Source organism: Mesoplodon bidens (assembly GCF_964165515.1).
Source record: "Mesoplodon bidens genome assembly, chromosome: 3".
In the NCBI taxonomy this organism is placed as follows: domain Eukaryota; kingdom Metazoa; phylum Chordata; class Mammalia; order Artiodactyla; family Ziphiidae; genus Mesoplodon; species Mesoplodon bidens.
In genome coordinates this window covers 165,833,629-165,851,284 of record NC_138178.1, presented here as the reverse complement: position 1 = coordinate 165,851,284, position 17,656 = coordinate 165,833,629, and the positions used below count along the sequence as shown (strand labels likewise).

Genomic DNA, 17,656 nt, shown 5'->3' with positions numbered 1-17,656 from the left:
CACTTCTCTGCTTACATTATCCATCTGTTATTGCATGTTATCTACTTTTGGGTATTTCTCTCCCCTAGGTAAGTTAGGCTCTGTTAAAACCCTAGCAGGCTAGGTTCTGGTTAAATAGTTTCTTCTGAGGGCAGGCCTTGCTCAGAAGAACAGGTGCTCTGGTGTATTTCAAAAATGGCTCACTTTCCCCTCCCCTACCTAAAGCATGAGGAGATTTTTCTCTAATATTCAGTGTGGACCTGGTAGAGCCTGTGAAGGTAAAGCTTGCAGAAGGGTGGGAGCCTCCTATGACAAGGTCCCCCTGGAGCTTCTAACTCTCAGACTTGTCCACACGAAGCTTCCAGCAACTTGTCCATTACAGTTCAGGTTTTCTTACCCAGGCACTGGTACCCTCAGAGATTTCTACTTATCTCCGGGGCTGTTTTTGACTTGGACGATGAAAAGAGAGAGGACCTTTCTCAGGTATCGGTCAAAATTCCTGAAACTTGTGACTAAGTCAAGGGAGGAAGGGTGGGGCTTGGAAGGACCCAGATACAGGAAAGGTTGGTCCTGATGGGAAGGCCAGCTGCAGGGAGGGGCAGGGCAGCCTGGGGCAGAGGTAAGTGAAAGGAGAGCGTGAAGCCTCCTGCATCCTCCAAAGTTTGCCAGATTGTTCTCTTCCTTTCCACCCCACAGGAGGTACAGATAAAAGCAGAGATGACCCCTCTTCAGAGCACTGATCTAAAGTGGCCTGCCTGTCACTCTCACTCATCTACCTGTAGCTCTTCTCACTGTTTAGCACCATCTGGCATATTTCTTTGTTAGGGCTCATGTCCATCTCCCAACACGAGAGCAGGCACTCCGTGGAGCAGGGCCCTTGCTGCTCCAGCCTCAGTACACAGAGCCATGTCTGGGTCACAGCAAATGTTTGTTGAATGACTGACTGAGAGGCCAGAGGCTAAGAACCAGGTCCCCTTCTTACCCTGGTGCCCTCTAGACTCCACTCATGGAGGAGATGAGTTTCTGGCTGGACAGGCTCCAAGCCAGGTCCCTCCCCCGGGGAGCCTTGCCTGACTGGCTGGCCGTCTGAGCACTCACCAGCGATGATGACTGCAAAGTCAGTTTCCACATCACAGGCAATGATGTCCCCATTTCGTATGTGCCTCTTCATGGCCTCCTTGACTTTGCCCATCCCAAGCTCGTTGCCTCCGTCACTGACCCCTGGAGGTAAGGGAACTGAGTCAGGGCAGAGGATCAGGCAAAATGTGGCGTGGTTATTGGGCAGAGCAGCCCCTTCACATGTGCCTCAGGGTGGGGAAAGTGGTTGGCTCTGGATACATTTTCACTCTACCAGGAGATGCTGGACTTCTTCAGGTATTCTAGAAACTTCTCCAGTTAAAAATGAGTCCAGGTTTGGAACTCAGCAGAGTGTGGCTGTGTCCACTCTTCGGTCACATTCTCCAGTCACAGATGGGGCGCCAGGTCCACGAGAGATGGTGACACCCAGGACTTCCTCTCCTTGCCAGTAGCTCCTGCTCAGGGAGGGGCCACAAGGCCCTGAGTCTCATTACTGTGACCAGACAGCATTCCATTGGCAGAAGGCAACGGGTATAGGTTGTTAAAGTCAATTCTGTAATTTAAAGCCTTCTGTTTCAAGTATGTGGAATGTATGTGTGTCATTTTAGTTAATTTTAATCTACACCAGATAGGCGCCTGGTTAATATGTGAAGCAGCATAATGAGGAATTCACACCCCAGGGATGGCCTGTTAGCATTTGAAAGCGACCACAGAATAAAGGCTAATCTGCTAGGCACCAGAAGGTTTGTTAATTATTCTAGCATAATAAATGCTAGAATAAATATGTTAGAATAAGTAAATGTCAGAAGTTTTCTTTTTTTTAAATTTAATTTTATTTATTTATTTTTGGCTATCTTGGGTCTTCGTTGCTGGGCGTGGGCTTTCTCTAGTTGCAGTGAGCGGGGGCTACTCTCCGTTGCGGTGTGTGGGCTTCTCATTGCGGTGGCTTCTCTTGTGGAGCACAGGCTCTAGGCATGCGGACTTCAGTAGTTGTGGCTCGCGGGCTCTAGAGCACAGGCTCAGTAGTTGTGGCGCAAGGGCTTAGTTGCTCCACGGCATGTGGAATCTTCCCAGAGCAGAGCTCGAACTCGTGTCCCCTGCATTGGCAGGCGGATTCTTAACCGCTGCGCCACCAATGAAGCCCTGTCAGAAATTATTTAATTCATTGGTGAAATAAACGGTGTTCAAGAGAGGTGAATTGGCTAGAAGTAATTACCAGGTAACTCCACCCTTGCAGGAACAAGATGAAAAAAACTCTAACAAGCCCTGCAGCCTGTGCCCTTTGAGGTGGTGCCCTAGGAACACCATTTGGTCCTGCGCCCAGGTGTTTCTGGAGCATTCTGTAGACTAGAAGTCAGCTGAATGTGCCTCTGGAAGATGGTTGCAGCTGCCTCAAGATAACCATTCACCAAGGGGATTATCCCAGTGCCCCAAGGACAGAGGGTTGGGCCCCTCAAGCCTACAGAATGGTTGTATGACTGTTTTTGTGTCTATTTCTACAAATATGTGGAAGAATTCCACCAGAGGCAAGCATTCATTGCGTGATGGTGGAGAGGGGCCTGAAGCTGACTCACCTTGGGCATCAGAGACCTGGTCTCGGCCAAAAGAATGGGATGATTGTGGATGACCAGATGCCTTAGGTCCTCACCCTGAGGATTTTTCTCAGAACAGTTTTCTAGATCCATGACAGTCCATTGAATGAAAGAAAATAACAACACCTAGCACTGATATCTTTTCTATTTCTGTCTCTGCCCTTTAACATTTTATGAAGCTCGTCTTGTTCGCTCCTCAGGTGTGTCCCGTCTGTGGACTTGACCTCACTTTACAGAGTCTCTGAGAGGGGCAGGACCCGGGTAGTGAGTGGGACATGGGTGTCTTGATTCTCAATTGAGTGTGATTCCCTGACAAGGCAGTTGCCTGTGGAACTGAGGAATAGGGGTGTTGATGGGGCAGAGGAGGGAAAGGAGGGTTTGGGGGGTAACACTGCTGAGCAGGGGGCTGGGCAGCCACAGGAGGGGCTCAGGCTCCTGAGGCCAAGAGAAGGGTCCAGGGGTCCACAAAGGGGGCAGCTTGAAAGCACAGCCAGCTCCACCTGCTTCCTCTGGGATCTTGTGGCCATCGTTAGGGGGAAGAGCATAGATCAGGGGTCCATTCAATGGGGGAAGAGTGTTTGCTCTACAGCTCCTGTGGACCCTGCTGGCCCGTGTGGACACAGAAAGCCCTTCCGCTCTATCCTGGGAGGCCTCCCCAGTCCAGAGAGGCAGGAAACACGAAGCCAGCCGCACTGGGGGCACCACACCCAAGGCCTCTTCTGGGAAAGACCAGGGCGATTTGCGGACGTTTTCTACTCAGCCGGGAAGGCTTTCATTGTCTCATCAAAACCCCAAAAGCCAAAGACAACTAAGGAGTCTGGGAAACACTCTGAAGTGTTTGAATGGACAGAAAAAGTAAATATGGAACACGACAAACGTGCCTTCATTTCTCCACGCTCTGGTTCCCACCCCAGGGGAGGAATGCTGGCGTCCCAGTCACATCAAGCCTTTCAGAAATTCATAAAGGCAACACGGTCCCATGAAAAGCATAGTCGGTAGGGCCCTGGGAGTCTGGACTTTACTCCTAATTAACTAGGCAACCTCGAGATACCTCCGTAGGCCTCACCTTTGGAAACTATACCTGCCTTACCTACAGGTTTTAAAAGGGGCTTAAACAATACAATGATTGTGAAACCTCTTTGAATACCATAAATTTCTATACAAACATGAATGATCACATTATTAGCAATCAAAATATCACACTGATCATACATTCAAGATATAGTTAAAAATGAATAAACTTCATAAGATGATACAAAATACATATGGTACATTCACCCTGTATGACCAAAATAATATACCATGGCTTGATCTTATTATTGCCATTATTTTGTTATTAGTTTTGATGTTTTAGAGTTGGACAAATAGAATATGCTCAGTTAAGCGTCATTTCCCTTTCCTGCTTGTGGTAACACTGGATTTCTAAACGTCAGCATCGTTATTGTCTATACCGACCAGAATAAACAAAGACCATGTCTGAAGTGGGAAATAATGGTCCCATATAACTCCTTTTTGTCATGTGTTCAACAGTCAATAAAAAAGGGTTTTAGTGCTGACATGTTCTTGTCGCATTCTTAGTGCCCCCTGCTTACCAGTTGATGAGATTCCAGGAATCTTCTGCACTGCAAGGAAATGATCGTCAATGGGGTCCTCCAAGTGCTTGATGTTCCTCTTCCTTGCGTTGTAGTAATTGCCATCGGCAGCCCTTCCTGTGCGCTCGATCTCCACCAGATGGTCAAACCTGCCGGGGGGTGAGGGCACAGGGTCCTTACGGAGAGCCAGGTGCCTGGCTGGCTCATGCCTTCCTGTGTTTGTGAGAAGGACCCTTCCGCCTTCGTTTCCTTCTTTCCTACAGAACTTGGTTGAACATCCACTGTGTGCCAGAGCCTGTGCTGGGGGTTGGTCTCTCAGATCATTTTAAGAAACAGTATCAGAATCTTTAGCAGCATATTAGAGACAGAGGCTGTGAGAGCAGGAAGGCCAACGGTCAGGGTCACCATGGTAGATGCTGCTGGTGCCCCGCCCAGGGCTCCGTTAACCAGAGGGGCACCAGCGCCCAGTCGGTTGAGTGTTGGCTGCTACTGGCCCACTGCTGCCCTCTCCCAGGATCTTGTTTGCTTTACAGACACAAAACAGACTCAAAAGGAATTGAAATAGAAGACAAATGACTCTAACACAAGATAAACTTATTTAGACAGCAGGAGATAGAGAAAGGGCACGGATGGGATGGTGGTAAGAAGGTGGGTTGCGGAATCAGATTGTGTACAGTTCCAGGTCCTGAGGCTGCTGGCCTTGGGCGAGTCCCTTAAACCCTCTAGCCCTCATTTTCTGCATCTGTCAGATGGCCTGACAACAGTCCGTGTCTCATACTGTGTCGAAAGGCTTAAGTGAGAAAATGCACAAGAGACACTTCGCACAGACCTCCACACCTACTCAGGGCCCGCTAAGAGTTACTGGTGTGGCTGCTATCATGATTAGGAGGAACACTGTTTTGAAAATCTAATTTCAGAACATGAAAATTGCACTTTTATATCTCTCTAAATCCCCCCAAGATGGAGTTCTTTAAAATCTTAACTCTGCTGTGGAAAACTATACGGTAGTTACTCAAAAAATTTAAAGTAGGATTACCATATGATCCAACAATTCTGCTTCTGGGTATAGACCCAAAAGAATTGAAAGCTGGGTTCCAAAGAGGTCTTTATGCAACCATGTTCATAGTGGCATTATTCACATTAGGCAGAAGGTGGAAGCAACCGGTCCATTGACGGATGAACAAGGAAGCAAAATGTGGTCTGTACATACAGGAAATACTATTCAGCCTTAGAGAGGAGGGAAATTCTGACACCTTATAACATGCGTGAACTTTGAGGGTATTTGGCTAAGTGAAATAAGCCTGTCACAAAAGGACCAACACTGTACGATTGCACTTATATGGGATACTAGAGTAGTCAAATTCTTAGAGACAGGAAGTAGGACAGTGGTTGCCAGGGGCTGGGGAGACGGGGGGATGGGGAATTATTATTTAATGGGGACAGAGTTCCATTTGGGAAGATGAAAAATTTCGAGAGATGGATGGTGGTGATAGTTGCACAGCCATGTGAATATACCTTATTACCACTGAACTGCACACTAAAAAATGGTTAAACTGGTAAAATTTATGTTATGCATGTTTTACCACAATATCAAAAAAGAACTCTTCACTCTGAATGCTTTTGCTGTACATGTTTTTTTTGGGTTTGTTTAATTAATTAATTTATTTATCTGTGGCCGCGTTGGGTCTTCATTGCTGCGCGCGGGCTTTCTCTAGTTGCGGCGAGCAGGCTTCTCACCGCAGTGGCTTCTCTTGTTGCGGAGCATGGGCTCTAGGCGCACAGGCTTCAGTAGTTGTGGCACATGGGCTCAGTAGTTGTGGCGCACGGGCTTAGTTGCTCCGCAGCATGTGGGATCCTCCTGGACCAGGGCTCGAACCCATGTCCCCTGCATTGGCAGGTGGATTCTTAACCACTGCACCACCAGGGAAGCCCTGATGTACATGTTTTAAAAATCAAAATCTACGTGCCTGTCCATGTCCTTTGGTTGTGCTAGAAGGTGGTGCACCTTGTATGCTTGGATGGCAGGCCATGGAGTAGGTGTTAGAATGTGGTCCTGAGGCTACATGCCCAGTGCAGGAAAAGGCAATCACTTTTTCTGAGAAGCAGAACCAGGAAGTGGAAAGAGCTTTGACGCTGAATTTCCTCTAGACGTATATCAATGGCGACGAAAAGGCAGTTCAGAACAAGAGCTCCAGTTGAGATGAATACATCCTCTGCTCTGGACTTTTCCCTCAGGGGAACTCATTACATACCTTGTGACAGTGGATTGATTGCTTTAGGCCATAAGGGTCCATTGAGATACGGCGGGAAGTAATCCAGTCCTGGGAGGCCTACGCCTTGGGAAGAGTTAATGCATCTTCTCCAAAGACAGCGGAATCCTCTCTCCGCACAGTCAGATCTGGCTCACCCCCACTCCACGCAGCAAGCAGAGCAATACCTGTGTTATCTGGCATCAGGGGTCCCACCTGAGAGAATTTTCTAGTTTCTCCCTGATTTGCCAGAGCTTTGTTTGTATGCCAACCTTTTGGAGAAATAAACATTTCTAATATGTGCCACACATGTTCTGGCAGCTTTAAATAGCATGTTGGATCCCCCATCAAACTTTTCCTTGTTGACTCAGGGTCCTCATTATAAGCGCCAGGTTCTGCTGGGAGTTGCAGGGCAGCTATGCCCTCCAGGCCTCTTAAAGCAGTGTTTTAACATTTGAAGTGGATACTTGTTAGTGGTTGTGAAATAAACATTATTTCTTTTAAACATCTTTATTGGAGTATAATTGCTTTACAATGGTGTCTTTCTGCTTATGTGAAATAAACTTATTAGGCCAGGTCAGCATTTTCTGAAAAGTAGACTAGAACAGGATACAATAGGATAGGACAGGATAGGATAGGATAGGATAGAATAGAATAGAAAATATCAGGGTATATTGAACATAGCAAGAGTAAATATTGTTTTTTGAAATTTCTGTTTTAGTTATGTGTATGTGTGTACTGGTTTGCAATGCAAAATGTATTACTGTGGGTTGTTGTCAAAAAAGTTTGCAAAACACTCTTAAAAGTTACAAGATCTGAAGTACATCCCTACATATAATTAAGAAGTATTTTTCACAAATGTTTGACCACAGCACACAGTGAAAAATACACACACAGTTTCACAAGAGAGTACTTACCATTACTACACAAGAAATACAATGATATTTCTATTTCTATGTCATTTTCCAAAGATGCTGGTCACCCCCCACTGAAATGATTTCACTTCTCTTTAATGGGTGGTAACCGAGTTTGAGAAACTGCTAGTTTTTGTTTATTTTATAATTTTCCGATCTTCTCCCTCTGTCAGGAAGACATGCCATCTCTCAGGGACTTGCTGCTTCCAGCAATCCTCCGCAAAGGCCCCAGACGCCTTGAACCCCCCCTAGCCTCATTGGTGAGTCTGGCCCATCAGGACACTGGACTCCTAGCTCTGTCCTTTCTGGGAGACTGAGGTGTGCAGAAATGCTGTTGTCAAAGTTAACAGCACGTGGGCTTCTCCACCGTCACCCACTTAAACTGGGATGGGACACACATACCTGGGTGACTTGGGGTTCCCGTCTCTGCATAGAAGCGCCTGAGCAGCTCCCGCCGATCCTCCTTGGTAGGTTAATATTGGGACCTGCCTCTTCAGAACACCTTGAAAATAAAGGCAGAGGGCGGAGCCATCAGCCCTAGTGCTGCGTTTGGGGAATTCATTTTGGCTTTTCAAAAGCTTCTTTGGAAAGTATCCATTAGTTACCATTATTGAATCACATCTACCTGTAGAATACTTCGCTAGGTAAGCCAAGACCTAGACACAGAGGATATTGAAGTTTACTTTCAGTCCTGAGTAAACCCTAGAGCTGGCCGGCATGGGAGTGGAATCGGGCTAGTGTCACCAGTCTTGTAGGTGAGCAAATATGCTGCACACAGATGCCCACAGTACCATGTGACCAGAGCCCTATCCTGGCCCACTGCCATCGTGAGTGCTGGGGACACGGTTAGGTGCCCGTGGTGACAGTGAGCCAGCTCTCTGCTAAGCATGTGACACGCAGACTCTCAATTTTCACAATTATGTGTGATAAGAACCATTATTTCCCCATTTTACAGAGGAGGAAAACTGAGGCTCAGAGATGTTAAATGACTTGGGCAAAGCCAAGTAGGTAGATTGGTGTCATGACTAATTCCCAACTTAAGTTCTCATCTGCTCCCCAACCCCACCCCCTTGACTATCTTCGGGGAAGTTCAAGAAAACAGAGGAAAAATCCCAGAGTCTGGGCCTTGAGTTAATTACTGGCATCAAGTGATTTCCAAAGTGAATTTGACTCTTAAAAATAGCACACTTTCGGCCTTCCCTGGTGGCACAGTGGTTGAGAGTCCGCCTGCCGATGCAGGGGACACGGGTTCGTGCCCCGGTCCGGGAGGATCCCACATGCCGCGGAGCGGCTGGGCCCGTGAGCCATGGCCGCTGAGCCTGCACGTCCGGAGCTTGTGCTCCGCAACGGGAGAGGCCGCAACGGTGAGAGGCCCGAGAACCGCAAAAAAAAAAAAAATTAAAAAAAAAAAGCACACTTTCTAATTATAATAATAATACATATTATTGTAGAATATGTGGAACACACACACAAATCCCATAATAAAATAAAATTGATTTGGTTTCCATTAACTAAACCCCCTCAGAGCCGTTTGAGGTAGAATCTTTGCAAATTCGCTGGCCCAGGACGAAGTCTTATCCAGCGGCTAACAGAGGGCCTGGGATGGGGATGGCGGACCCAGTACTCACGGTCCCGCTGGCTCTGCAGGAGCTCCTGGACTGCTCTGTGGCCCAGCAGCAGTATCAAGGGGCGGTTGGGGGAGCTTTGGTTACCCCCATAAGCTCCATCATCAGCCCCTCACCCCCTCACATAAAGCCAACCCAAATAAGCACCTTGTCTATGTTAAAACCATATGGCCTCGAGACAACTGCTTCCCACCCCAGCTGCCCCACGTTGTCACCCCAAGCCCTTTGGGAGCTGTCGCGGCCACCCCAGTGGATCGATGGGGCAAGCTGAGGGCAAGGAGCCAGATCACTGTCAGAGATCCTGAAGTGCCCCTACCGGGGCTCTCCCAACCCCCCTTCTCCAGTTCCACCCCCCGCCTAGGCGGAAAGACAAGTGGAGGGCAGTCGGTCCATCAAGGGATACTCATGAGGCACAGTCTATGTGTGACGTGACACCCCGGGGAATGGGGGGCAGTCACGACAGGTCGAAAGACCCAGCCCCTCTGTGTGCTATGAGGGGCAGGCTGTTGGCCCCGCAAGGGGGTTGAATAGAACGAGACAACAATTCCTGGCTGTGTGACCTTGGGCAAGCCACGGGACCTCTCTGAGCTTTGGTTTCCCCCTCTGCAGAATGGGGTTAATCAGGCCCTCTCCCAGGATTGCTGTGGACGCAATGGTGTGATGTTTGCCAAGCACCAAGCTGGGGGCCTGGCACAAAGCAGGTGTTGTGTAAAGCCTGGCTCTTTATTTCTTTGAAATTGGATTGAGGATACAGGATACTAGTAAGACGGGGCAGCAGGGAGCTACACAGGGTGGGGAACATAGCATATCCCCAAGGGGGGCACACAGAGAGAAAGGAGCCCGGGCAAGGAAGGTCGGGGCAAGAGGAGACCCTGCACCTAAGCTATAAAGAACCAATTTGTCAATTTATCTTCAAGACAGGGAATCAATGACTGAATTTTCTTCTTTAAACCTTTCCCAGGCTTCACATAAAAAAAGAACTGAAGTCATTGTCATTAAAAGGCCAAATTGCTTCTATTTTCTTTGTCCACATGTTATGAAAGTTCTGCAAAATCGAATACAGCGAATTCCAAATTCCAAGCCACTGTGTGGGCAAGACCCAGTTCTGAGGTGAGGTCCAGCATGGAGCCGGCGGTCAGGTGAGCAGCAGGGCAGAGCGACTTCTGGGAAAGTGGGCAGCAAAAAACACCCAGCAGGGCGGTGGCCAGATGGAAGAGCCTGCCGGCCTGTGAAGCAGTGGGCACAGCTGGCTGTCCCTTCTCCTTGGTGACAACACAGTCCTTGGTTTTCCTCCTTCCTCAGTGCTGATCCTTCTTGGACGAAGGACCCTGCTCTTCCCCTTGACCTCTGGGCGTGGAGCGTCCCAGGGCGCAATCTGGGTCCTTCTCTCTGTCTCCACTTACTCCCTCCATGATGTCATCCAGTGTCTTGACTTTGAGGCCATCAATATGCCAACTGTTCTCCAGTTTCTCTTTCCAGCCCAGATGGCTCTCCTGAACTTGACTCGTGGATCTGATTGCCTGCTCTCTTCTCCACTTGTACGTCTAATAGGTACCCACACTTTCAGTTACCCAGGCTCAAACTTGCACTCTTATAAACTTTTTCAAATTATAATTGTGGTAAAACACACCTAACGTAAAATTTACCATCTTATCCATCTTTAAGAGTACTGTTGGGCTTCCCTGGTGGTGCAGTGGCTGAGAGTCCGCCTGCCAATGCAGGGGACACGGGTTCGAGCCCCGGTCTGGGAAGATCCCACATGCCGTGGAGCAACTAGGCCTGTGAGCCACGACTACTGAGCCTGCGCGTCCTGAGCCTGTGCTCTGCAACGAGAGGTCATGACAGTGAGAGGCCCGCGCACCGTGATGAAGAGTGGCCCCCGCTCGCCACAACTAGAGAAAGCCCTCGCACAGAAACGAAGACCCAACACAGCCAAAAATAAAAAAAAATAAAAAATAAAATAAAAAGAGTACCGTTCTCTGGCATTAAGCGCATTCACATCATCGTGCAAGTATCCCCACCATCCATCCCCAGAACTTTGGGCCTCTCACTGTTGTGGCCTCTCCCATTGTGGAGCACAGGCCCTGGACGCACAGGCTCAGCGGCCATGGCTCACAGGCCCAGCCGCTCCGCGGCATGTGGGATCTTCTCGGACCGGGGCACGAACCCATGTCCCCTGCATCGGCAGGCGGACTCTCATCCACTGCGCCACCAGGGAAGCCCCATCCCCAGAACTTTTACATCTTCCCAAACTGAAGCCCTGTACCCATTAAACACTTACTCCCCCTTCCCCCGACCTCAGTCCCCAGCAACCACCATTCTACCCTTTGTCCCTATGATTTTAATTACTCTACCAACCTCATATAAGTGGAGTCATACAGGTTTGTCTTTTTGTGACTGGCTTATTTCACTCAGCATAATGTCCTCAGGGTTCATCTGTGTAGTAACAGGTGTCAGAATGTCCTTCCTTTTTAAGGCTGAGTAACATTCCACTGTATGTATAGACCACACTGTGTTTATCCAGTCATCCGTTAATGGACGCCTGGGTTGTTCCCACCTTTTGCCTACTGTGAACAATGTTGCTGGGTGTGCAAACGGGTGTGGAAATATCTGAGTCCCTGCTTTCAGTTCTTTTGGGTACATGCCCAGAAGTGGCATTGCTGAATCATATGGTATTTTCTATTTTTAATTTTTTAAGGAACTGCCATACTGTTTTCCACAGCGGCTGCCCCATTTTACACCCTCACCAACAGGGTGCAAGGTCAGGCCTGCTCCACCATGGTCTTCCCTGTCCCAGTCCACGCCAATTCCATCCTCTCAGTCCCCTGCCCCGAACATGAGAGCAGTCACGACTCTACCTTCGAAACATAGACAGATCTGGCTGCTTCTCACAACCTCCATCTCTATCATTTATCTCTTTGGGGTCCCCTGAAACCAGAGTCTGAGACAAAGACTTGGGTGCAGGTGGTTTATTTGGGAGATGATCCCAGGAGGGAACAGGGACAGTGAGGACGGGAAGGAGGAAAAGCCAACAGGGGGGTCTGTGCCTTTTCAAGGCAATGGGGTCTCAGTTCCTCCAGGACCTGCGTGTCTCCAAAAGACGGGAGGCAGGACAGCAGCTCCCACCCTCCACGGGTTGAGGGGGCCCTGGAGGCATTAGTCCCCATACTTCCAGGCTGGGTGGTTTTGCAGGGGTTTTTGGAGAATTCCCCACAGAGCCCTGGCCTGGGCTGTCTGTGTGACTCAGAGCTTCCACCCCAGCTGTGGCTGAAATCACTGGGGACTCGCCACAGGGCACCAGCCTCATCTCCCGCCTGCCGTAACCTGGCCCATCTCCTGTCCCTATGTCTTAAGCCTGCCGGCCCCCACTCCACCTCATGGCCATTGTCACAGCCAGGGACACTCTTCCTGCAGCCAGCCCAGGCCTCACTCTTGCACCCACTTCAAGGCTTGCTCACATGGCACCCTGTCCAGGAGGTCTTCCCTGACCCTCTTGTTTAAGAGAGCAGCCCACACCTGCACGCCCCCCTCGCGCCTGGCCTATCACTCCCCGTCCCCCTGGTCCCAGGCCACTCTATTCCATAGCGTATCACCTTCTAACACACTATACACGCACTGTATTATTTCCTATGCTGTTTACCGTCTCCATGACTCCATGAGGGCAGGGTGGCTGTCAGTCTGGTTCACCGATGGATCTCAAGAGCCTTAAAGAGTGCCTGGCACATATTAGGTACTCAATACCCACTTATCATGTGAAATGGATTCTGTATGTCCAGACACAGCCTTTTCACAACTTCTAACGTAGCAGGCGCTTTAGGATATGGCTTCCTGAGGTGGAAGCCCTTTTTAGAGGCTAAGAAGACAAAAGTACTTCTCTGAAGAATGCATTTTGAGGGACACAGAGAGACAGGCAGTCGGAAGCGCCGTAGAGTCACCAGGCTCCTGGCTGATGCCTGAGTGACACCCACAGAACGACGAGAGATGAGGAGCAGCTGTTCACCCTGCACCCTAGGCCGGTCCTGACACACTGACAGCAGCGCCCCAGGCTTGTATGGTCAGCACTCTCGGCCCTGATGCCCATCTGGGTGTTCTGGGAACCTGGGAAGCGTGGGGCATCCTGCCCATTTGGGCTTTGTGGGACACGGCTGTCTCAGCCTCTCCACCACTCTATTCTCGACCATTCTACCCTCAACTCGGGGGTCCAAGCCTGTCCCGGGCGGCTCAGTGTCCTCTGCAGGTCACCCCTGCCTCTCATGTGCACAGGTGGGATCACGGGGCCTGGTGGACCCGGCTTCAAATTCCAGCTCATCATCCCCTCCTGGTTAAATCACCTGGCCCTCTCAGAGCCTCAGTCTCTTCATCTGTAAAATGGGGATAATGCTGTTTATAGCAAAGAGTTGTTCTGAGTGTTAAGGAAAACGCCCCGTGTCAGGTGCATAGCACTGTGCCTGGGCACCCGGAGGAAGTCCCACAAACGCTGATTCCCTCCACCCTCCGCCCACGAAGCCTCATCTGAGTAAAGGGACTCCCCTCCTCTCGCTGCTCACCTCGCTGTACAGGCTCGTCAACAAGCTTCTTGTGCAAATTCAAGGCTCTCTGGTCGACGACCATGGAGACCCCCTTCTCCCAGGCCTGCAGGAAGGCAGCCAGAGCCACGGCTCCCGGCGGGCCGTCTGTCTCTTCCGGAGGCTCGTGGTTGACATGCGCGGGGAAGCCGGTGGTGAGGGGCACGGAGCGGGCGTGGGATGGAGACCGGGAGGCCCGCAGCAGCTCGCCTGGACAGAGCAGGTGCCCGATCCCCCGGCTGCCTAAAATTACGCAAAAACAAAATCAAATCGCAAAATCACATAACTGTGTTTCAAGTAGCATCTTATGGGGACAGTAGCTTGGTTTTTTGTTCGTTTGTTTGTTTTTGTTTCAGAAGTGGATTTGAAGGTGTGGCAGACCCCTCCTGGGCCAGTTGAGAAGGGTCACTGGGTAAGGGACCCATCAGCCTCTCTTTCAGTTAAGTGTGGCCTCGAGACCAGGTCCTCTCCATGTGACAATCGGAGAGCAGTGGAAAGAGAGTGGGAGTGGTGATGTGGGCTCCCCCTGGCCTGGTCATACACCGCCAGTCTCTACTCCAAGCTCTTCCCTTCCTGGGAGCTGGGCTGTTGACAGCCAGCGCCCCCTGGGGGTCTCACGATGGGATGCGGAGCTGCTGGGTCCCTGAGCAGATCCCCCTCCTGCAGAGCTGGAACACTCACCCTGGAGGACCCGCCCTGGACCATTGTGTGAGAGAGGCACACATTTCTGCTGTATTTGAGCAAAGCCTCTTGGGGGTCATTTGTTAGAGCAGTTTAGCAAGCTCTAACCAATACAGGGAATACAGAAGGAGGAAGGGAAACAGGGCTGTCTTAGCTGGGGATTCCCCCAAAGCAGACCCTAAGACAAGGGCTTGGGGGCAGGTATTTCAGTGGAGAGGGAGCCCAGGAAAGAAGTCAGAAGAGGGAGGAGGTGAAAAGCCATGAAAGGATGTGTGAATGAGCAGGTTAACTCCGAAGGCAACGGCGGCTCAATCCTGCTCGAGATCCTCTAAGAAACCAAGCAGGGCTTCCCTGGTGGCGCAGTGGTTGAGAGTCCGCCTGCCGATGCAGGGGACACGGGTTCGCGCCCCGGTCCGGGAAGATCCCACATGCCGCGGAGCGGCTGGGCCCGTGAGCCATGGCCGCTGAGCCTGCGCGTCCGGAGCGTGTGCTCCACAATGGGAGAGGCCACAACAGTGAGAGGCCTGTGTACCGCAAAAAAGAAAGAAACCAAGCAGTAGCCCCTGGGGACTGTCCTGCCAGAGGACAGGGAGACTGAGCAGTACGCACCAGCTCTGCCCCCTACTGGGTGAAGGCTGCCCGTCGGGGCGTTGACTCCCCGGCACTTTTGGGCTGCGCCTGCTCTCCTGGAGAGAAACAGAGAGACCCCAGGCCCAGGTGGGAAGCTGATGTGCTGGGAACCGCCCACTGCAGCTGCAGTGAACCGGGGTGGGGGTGGGTTGGGCCGGGCACCAGCTGCATCGTACAAATGCCACCGTGGCTGCCAAGCCGGTCCCAGAAGGCAGCACAGCCTCCGGACTGTCATCACATACCATTGTGCCTTTGTCCATGCTCAGGCCACCTCGGGGCGTATCTGTGCCGTGGAAGGGGGGGATGTGACTTAGAACCCCCACCCCAGCTGCGGCTGAAATGAGCGGGGGGGCCTAAGGGACATGGGGGGCGTAAACTTGCATTCGAGGTACCTGTACAACGTGGAGGGACACAGGGTGTGGATTCTGGTTATGGAGGAACAGCTCCAGATTCAGCATCTGGAAACGTACAATCAAGTCCAGGCACTGGCACATCACAGATGCGTGACCTTGGCCTTGTCCTTTGATGGCTCTGAACATCAGTTTTCCTACATGGAGCTGGGGGTGGTCCAGGTGGAGGAAGGCTGTGAGGCGAGGGCCCCTCACGTACCGCCCGTGGGAGTGGAAGCAGGAACATCTGTCTGGAGGGTGATTTGTACCTTAGATTTGTACACTCCACTGGAGCCAGCAATTTACTTCTAGGAATTTATCCTAATAAAGTGATCATGGGTATGTACACAAATGTAGTCATAAGGATGTTCATTGCAGCATTGCTTGTGGTGTCAAATAATAGGCTATTAATAAAATGGTAGAACATTCATAAAATAGAATTCTATGCAAACACTATAAAGGATGTTGTGGTGATATTTAATGATATAGAAGGATGTTCACAATATATTTAAAAGGGAAAGAAGCAAGTCCTAAAATAGTATCACAGTATGATTCCGATATATATATTGGAATATACATATATACATGTGTGTGTGTGTATATATATACATTCAGTCTTATAGGTTCAAGACTGAAGAAAAAGACTTTAAGGGCAAACATAAAACTGTTAATAATGGTTAATTGTGATGGGATCCTGGTAATTTTTATTGCCTCTTTCATGTTTTCTGATGTTTCTACAATAAAAATGAATTACTGTTGATAAGTGGGGAGAAGAATAACAACATCTTAAAAGAAAAAAATTGGAGGCTTCCCTGGTGGCACAGTGGTTGAGAATCTGCCTGCTAATGCAGGGGACACGGGTTCGAGCCCTGGTCTGGGAGGATCCCACATGCCGTGGAGCAACTAGGCCCGTGAGCCACAACTACTGAGCCTGCGCATCTGGAGCCTGTGCTCCGCAACAAGAGAGGCCGCGATAGTGAGAGGCCCGTGCACCACGATGAAGAGTGGCCCCCGCTTGCCACAACTAGAGAAAGCCCTCGCACAGAAACGAAGACCGAACACAGCAAAATAAATAAATTAATTAATAAACTCCTACCCCCAACATCTTCTTTAAAAAAAAAAAGAAAGAAAAAAAAATTGGAATGTAACCTATTTAATAGGATGTGGTGAGCACCGATAGAACAGGGGAGAGAGACCTTTGTCAACTTGAAAGCAGTCCATCCATCTATGATGATGTTATCATTAGCAAAAACATTACCATTATAAACCTGCATTTCTTCATCTTCTCCAGGCACCCCAAATGCCAGCCATTTGAGGTCCTCTCAAAAATGACTGAGTGGCTCTATTATTAGGCTCAGTGACTGGTGTTCAATATATGGCCATCAACCTTATACCTGCTTATTTAATACAGCGGGAATCAGAAGCCTCTGCTGTTCTTGAGGGTTAAAGACATTCCTTGATAAACAATATTGGCACCTCTGGACAGTCATAAATCTGCCTATCCCCCAAGCCTCATGCTTCAAGCCTTGACACACAGTTCACCCAAGCACTGAGGGTACTGCTGTGGACGACCTCCCAGATCATTTTGATTAAGCAACGGGAGCACCGTGTCTGCAGTAAATTTACTTCCCAGTTACTTTTTTATCTGAGCTAATGGCAGAGCTAATAATACATCTTCCCTCATGACGCTTGTACTGAGCAGGAGAGCCGTCAGCCTGGGTAAGAATGTTTGTGAGACAGAAAGTATTGCAGAAGTTTTAAAACTATTCACCAAGGAGACCAGCTATGTCAGAGACTCTGTGTATACACAGCCACGACTCTATGTATGTGTATGTCCTGAAAGGTGCATCGGTAATGAGCAGATATCCCAAATTTATTGTGCGTTTGCGTGTAAAGGAAACTGTGTTTTCTGCAGCATGAATGAATGAATGAGTGAATGAACGAACAGACAAGCACCTTCCAGCAAACCTCCTCCTAACTGGAACCAGCAGACCCCTACTGGACCCCACCAGCCCTGTCTCATGTCTAGAAAGTCAGCAGCTCTCAAACCACAGAAGGGCTATCCTCTGAGACGCCAAATACAATATATATGTCGGCTGCAAACTGTGGTGAGGTTGTCTCTGCAGGGTCCTGCCCCACCAAGGATCCACCGAGGAGGATCAATCCAACCCCCCCCCCCACCTCCTATCTCCGCTGCCCGGTGTACAAAATCTGGTCTACGCCCAGCCCCAGGCAATGGCACAAAAGAAGATGATTAGGGACATTATTATGGAATGACGGATGACATTGGTTAAATGGTGGTAGTTGACTACCTAGGAACCATTCCTCTCCCTTTTTCTTCCCTACTCAACCCCAATTTAGTT

The 17,656-nt window shown here is 49.7% G+C and overlaps 1 protein-coding gene across 1 annotated transcript in view; it reads right to left on the bottom strand.

The window, feature by feature from the left end:
- The window catches only part of DGLUCY (D-glutamate cyclase), a gene marked incomplete at its 5' end in the record, with an annotated part of 55,176 nt that overhangs the window by 22,323 nt on the left and 15,197 nt on the right, over positions 1-17,656 (bottom strand). Inside the window, 4 exon segments of the mRNA XM_081228343.1 lie at positions 1,078-1,200; positions 4,241-4,389; positions 7,806-7,905; positions 13,576-13,836. Coding sequence (XP_081084469.1) covers positions 1,078-1,200; positions 4,241-4,389; positions 7,806-7,905; positions 13,576-13,836 — 633 coding nt within the window.